Source organism: Cladophialophora psammophila (genome assembly GCF_000585535.1).
Source record: "Cladophialophora psammophila CBS 110553 chromosome Unknown aczJe-supercont1.11, whole genome shotgun sequence".
NCBI lineage: Eukaryota > Fungi > Ascomycota > Eurotiomycetes > Chaetothyriales > Herpotrichiellaceae > Cladophialophora > Cladophialophora psammophila.
In genome coordinates this window covers 397,949-403,948 of record NW_006912932.1, presented here as the reverse complement: position 1 = coordinate 403,948, position 6,000 = coordinate 397,949, and the positions used below count along the sequence as shown (strand labels likewise).

Genomic DNA, 6,000 nt, shown 5'->3' with positions numbered 1-6,000 from the left:
GGGGGGGGGGTCAACGAGTAATACGACAGTGTAGAGCGACCAGCTGATCCGCAAACTCGTCCAAAAACTCGTTCTTGTACCAGCTGAATAACTTTTCCACCATGAGAAGGAACTTGCGTACCTCGTTGGGAAAGGATGCGTGAACTGCCATCAAGAGGTTCATGTGGCAGTGGGTAATGTCCTCTTCCTCCACCGAGTAGTGGACACAAAATTCGATCGAGGGTCCCTGCGTGCATATGGAAAAGGCGAGAGGTCCCATCTTCTTGGGTTCTCCATCGGGGACGGTCTCATTGTAGAGGTCGGTTGGTTGTTGGAGAAGATTGACCGTGCAGCTTCCGGCTACAGCGGCTTGATTCTCTGCCGTGTAAATACGCGTTCCCGTAGCAAACCCTTGACCTTCAAGCAATAGAATTGGGAAGCGGACTTTTAGGTCGCTCTGCGCGGGGGTCGGAGAGAAGTATGCCCATCGTCTTGCAAGGCTTCAAGGAAGTCCGACGCCTTAGACTTGCTCGCCCTCCGCTTCCACAATGAGTTATGTATCGTCGAGTCGTCAAGACCGATCGTCATATCAGGACGAGAAGTCTTGAGAGTGCAGGGTGGTTTGCCCTTGGATGGAGTTGTAGCTAAAGCCAAAGAAGATGATTTGACTTGGGGGAGAGGAAGCCCGTCGCTTGCCTTTTGTCGCTTGCCAGGCTGATCGACGGCACCATCTGCCTCACCATTGGCATGGCGTCGAAGTCCCAGACCTGGTGCATTTGGCTGAAAATCAGGCTTTAGAGTCGCGACGAAGTCTAGAGTTCAGATTAGCACTCCATGATGAACACGCCAGGCCCAAGGGAGAACCTTACCAGCCTTTCTCCGAACCGCCAAGACATTGTCCTTATTCATTCTTTCGAGAGCCTGAATTATCGGCTCTACTAAGTCATCTTCTCTCGCATTCACTCGAAGGGCTCTGCGGAAGCTTTCGGGTATATTCACCGCTAGGCCAAATATCTCAGTCTTCCTTTCTTCGGATATTTCGTGGTTGAAGACGTTGTTCAGCCGGGATCGGATTTCTCCCGAGGGAGGTGCATTGTGAATAAAATATTCTGGCAAGACGAAGAGTTTTGACCCGATAGCTACTGCGTATGCCGGTCGTCGATGAGCTCATAGTCGTAAGTTCTTGGGTCGAGTTCGAAGGACTTGGTAGCAATGAATGTGATTGCTCGACTCTCAATGTTTCGCTGGAGTTCAGGAGATATACTCGCTTCTCGGGCATCCAGATCGGGCGCGTGAGACACAAAAGGTCAGCATGGCGATCGAATTCGACTTCCTTGTTGCCTGCCAGTCGACCACATTCTTTGATTTCTCTTTCTCTCCCAAACATTTGACGAAGGTCGATTTCGATAAGGGCGCCGCGAACATCTTCTTCCTTTGTCCAAGTCAACATCTTGACTAATGGAAGTTCAGCTGGCCAATCTGCTTGTCACAAAGAAGCAGGATCAATTTTCTGTTTCGGTCTCTGTGACTCTTGCCATGCCGTCCCAGAGAACAGGGCGTGCAGCCGGCTGATCACGGTCATATTCGCCCTCAGCTCTGTTTGAGGCGCCCTATACTCAAGTTTGCAGTCAAATCAATTCTCATGAGACTCCGAAGGCCTTAATGAAGGATGCATTGGTGTTGTAAAGAAGCAGAGGAGACGCGCCATACTTGGCTGTACTTGAATAAACTTGGCTGAGGCACAACTCCACGTTTCCCCGTGCCCGTTTCAGTGCTCACGACCCGACTCCCAACCGTGAGCCCGCCTCCATATAACACTGTGGCAGGCGTCTTATGGATCTCAAAACGGCGTATAATGCATTGAAGACCCCAGCTCCATGCCGACTGGGTGTCCCGCCTTCCTGAAACATTTGACAATATTGGCCATTATACCGGGTACTATAACCATGTGATTGAGATCTGGCGTCAAAACAGTGCAAAAACTTAAAACACAGAACAGTCAACCTCTGGTCTGTGATTAAGTGAAACGCGTCCCCTTTCGGGGTTGGTTTTTCTCGGCTGGTCATACTACAAATTTCTATACAGTTGAAATTTCGATTGGTGTGGGAGTCGAATCAGGGTGCTGCCGCCTGCTAACCCGTTATTGTTAGTTTGTCCAGACGAGGCCCAGATTATTTTGTCGTCGGTTCAGTCCGAATCGAGGTCCTGGTGCCTGCTAACCCGGTGTTAGTTTGACCTGACGGGGCCTGGACTGGGTGGAGGAATCGTGGTGCATTCGGACTCGGGAATCGCCCTGGTCGTGGTAGGGGGTCTTTGTGTGACAGGGATTGAGGACAATAGGTATATAAAGGTGAATGGTTTGTACCGAACCTGGATGGGCACAGCCTTGCGAAGGGCTGACAAGGCTGAACGTAGAAGGATCCCGCCAACGGTTTCACTCTTTACACAGCATCCTGGCCGAACACGTTGAAGTTGGATGCGCTTCGAACCTCACCACAATGTTGTCTCTTGACCAGTGAGGTTGAGCTGTCTGAGGACACATATATGAGCACTAGACCGGTTGGCGAGTATATGCAATCTGTAGTATTAATTCGATATATCTATCTAAAAATATCATCATGGCATTTCAATGCCAAAATTGATTCGTGTCGTGTCCAATGTTCGACCCACGCTATGCTTTTGGAAATCACCCCCGGTATGAAACAGTACGCCGGACTAAATTGTAGAGCAGACATCCTCGCACCTCATTTCCCCCCTTTATTTGTGACGATATTGTTCAAAGGCAAGATCAGGGAGTCTCGGTTCCCGCGAGAAAGGAGGAGGACTTCCATTGTGGTCGCTCCTCCCTTGGCTTACGCTGCGGTAGCTGCTTGCCCCCATACGTGCGGCCCCCTTGACCAATGTCTCTTCGCTTTCATCTCCTCGGGGTCCGAAACGCGAGTAAGCATGAGCGCGTATGGGTTCATAGCTTTGTCCAGACTCGGACATCATGCGACTGTGACGGGCAGGGGAACCATTGTATGGCTTTGGCTGCATGAGGAAAGCATCGCCTTCGAGGTCCTGGGAAATGTTCTTCTGTGCAGCCTTGCGGCGTTTCCGATGAGGATTCTCTCGGCAGCAGGTGATGATGCTATTGATGACAATCAGGAATGCAAGGATGGCGGTCAGAGCAGACTGCATCACAATCAAGACGACGCCGGTGATGGTTTTGGTGGTTTGCGCGATTCCAAGCTCTTCCACAAAAATCAAGATACAAACCACCGACATGACACGGACGACCTGAATGATGATGTTGATCCAGTTTCCCGACTTGCGCTGGTACGGCCGATTCCATAGGAGCAGAATGAGCATGAGAGCTTCGATGGCCAATTGGCCAATGGTTTGAAACAAGCCGTGCCCATCACCCGCAGCCAGAACACAGCCTTTGGCAAACATGTAGACAATGGCTGGGACAAAGAGCCACCAGTATCCCTTCTTGTAGTTTTCGTAGAAAAGCTTGTACTTCTTCCATGTTTCCTTGTTTTCGAACAAGGCACTTGCGTCGCCTTCAATTTTCTTTAATTTTCGGACCACGCTCCAGATCTTCCAGGTGTAGAATGCCAGGAGGGCCGTAAACGTGCCCAAAGTGAGACCCGCAAGAAGCTTTGCCGCCCACGAGTCACCATGGGTGAACTGGTATATGCAATACAGGGTCCAGACGCCGTACAGCAGGAAAACCAAGTTGGTGATGGTCTGAGCCATGATACGCCAATATTCCTTGCGGAAAGTGGCCAGAGACTGGGGGAATCTGCCGAAAAGTGACCATGCCTCGAGAATGACCTTGAAAAGAAGAATGCCAACCACAATGGCAGCAATCACAATTACAAAGATCAGGAGAACCGTCATGAACGTGTTGGCCTCGGGAATCGTGAGCTGCTCAACATATCCCTGAATTCCCTTGACCAGGTGTGATTCCTTGGAATTGCTCTCGCCGGAGTCCGCGCTGGTATCGTTCACGGAAGTGGTTATTTGACGAAGCGCCAATGCAACTGATCGCTTTGCGATGCCGGTCGTTGTTGACGTGGTAGAGCCATCAGGGAAGACCAGAGTGGCGTTTCTCAGGTAATCATAGCTGTTATCGGTCAAATTGCCTCCAGTGTGTGCTCGAAAGGAGTCGATTGAGTTCTGCAGCCCACCCCAGGAGATGAGACCAGTGCTGAAAGCAAAGTTCTTTGCAAAGCTGCGGTACACCCCGGGATAGTTGACCGAGTGCATGCCGTTCATTGCCATCCCCTGGAACCACCACATGACCTCAAAAAAGCCAGGACTGGATGAAGTTGTGCCGGGATGCGCCCCAGAGGCAGCCGCGCCGATCAGTGAAACGGCCAAAGCACCGGCAGCAATGGCCGCGGCGACGTACGAGACGGCGGGTACATCCGTGGTCTTGCCATTAGAAACACCAGATTGAATGCAAGCCAGCTCTTGCCCGTCTTTGGCCTTGAGGACCATCTGAGCGGTGCCATCGAGGTCCGGGAGAGAATAGGCGATGGAAGGAATGAGCGAGGTGTACTCTGAAGGAATGACTTGCGATCCGTTGGCCGCAAATGTCCCCGCGGGTACTGGGCGAGCATTAGTATCTTTTCCAATTGACGTGCAGCAATAGCATCGTTTTCACGTACCAGGACACAACTGATCGACTTTGGTGTCAACGGCACAGGGGTCAAAAGAGTTATTGTACACGTTAATGCCATAGGCGGTCACAATCAGCTCGGCCGTGACAAACTGTTGTTTTGTGCTGGAACCTGAGACATCAAAGTTGACCTTGTTCGTTGACCGGTCAAAGGAGATGTCCACATTATTGACCTTGATTGTCGACGTCCCATTGTTGCAATCGGAGAAGCCATTGGTTTTTAAGATATCTGTTCCCAGCACAGATGGAAGAAGGGCCAGAGAGGCCAATGCCACTGTCGACAGCCTCCACATGATGGCGCCCGAATATGTTGTGCCCAAACAATGGTCGAGTGGCCGTCAGACGGCACCGGTGCAACTCCCTTTTTCCAATATCTCTTTCCAAAAACAAAAAGAAAAAACGTATATTCAAGATCTTGACAGAAGTTAGGATCGGAGGCGTCTGTCAGGGAGAGGAAGAGTGGGTGTTCGTCAGGAGCGTGAAGGCGGAAGAATGGAACAGCGAACGACGGTGGGAAAGCAACGACATGCAAAAGGCCAAGAGCGAGCGTGATAGAAGAAGCGAGAGTTTGGAGCAGGAACGATTGAACAGTTTCATACAAGTGGGAAAAAAACGAAAGAAATGGATTTTCGGCTGGGTGTCTCGACGCATGCGATGCGAGAGAAAGATATGGCTCATGTTCAGCACAGGGTATGGTTGGCCAGGGTCCAGGGTTTGGGCCGCTTGAAGGCGCCGTTTCAGGCTGGTGCGCTGTGGGCTCTGGGCACTCGGAGGACGACGACAGCGCCTGTCTAGGGACTGTACTGGGTAGGTGAAATGGTTGAATCGATAATAGCCGGGGGTGGTAGCCCACTGGTCTGGAAGGGGGTGGGTTTGGGTCAGTGGCGTCTTTGGGAAAAACTTTGACGGTGTATAAGTGGTGCTCGATCGATGGAGCCATGCTCGCCAATACTTAGCTACTTGGACCTTTAAATGGATTGGGGGGATTCTTGGGGGGGGTGGCATTGCCGCCAGAATACCACCCGGGCAGCTTGGGGAAAGAGTTGTTCGGCATGGAGAGGACCGTGCTAAGCTGTTAGTGAACAGTTAGTGGTGCCTATGCCACCCATGTGGTGGCTTGGGCGCCCCCCTTCAGAGCGGTGCCTTCCAATGACACTGAACAATGACCTTACTCGTACTTGTACGTCGCCCTCGGCTGACTGTCCCTGTTCTCCGTACTGGGTACTGGATACCACGTAGGTACCGAGCAAGTACCTCTGTACTGGGTACTGTACCGCGTTTCGAATCTTCACAGACGCACCTCAGTACTCACGACCATCGACCAGCGAGTCTGAACGTCCTCACTCTCCCGC

The 6,000-nt window shown here is 51.5% G+C and overlaps 2 protein-coding genes across 2 annotated transcripts; both read right to left on the bottom strand.

Annotated features, from left to right (window-relative positions):
- Positions 1–426: 426 nt before the first annotated feature.
- Positions 427–1,429, bottom strand: A1O5_07363 (uncharacterized protein; the record flags this gene model as incomplete). The annotated part of the gene is made up of 3 exons (XM_007747952.1): positions 427–791; positions 849–1,121; positions 1,183–1,429. 3 exons carry the CDS (start codon positions 1,427–1,429, stop codon positions 427–429), a joined length of 885 nt encoding a protein of 294 aa, XP_007746142.1.
- Positions 1,430–2,736: 1,307 nt separating this feature from the next.
- On the bottom strand, positions 2,737–4,941 carry A1O5_07362 (uncharacterized protein; the record flags this gene model as incomplete). Its single annotated transcript, XM_007747951.1, has 2 exons — positions 2,737–4,577; positions 4,638–4,941. The coding sequence occupies 2 exons, from the start codon at positions 4,939–4,941 to the stop codon at positions 2,737–2,739; spliced, it is 2,145 nt and encodes a 714-aa protein (XP_007746141.1).
- Positions 4,942–6,000: the final 1,059 nt, after the last annotated feature.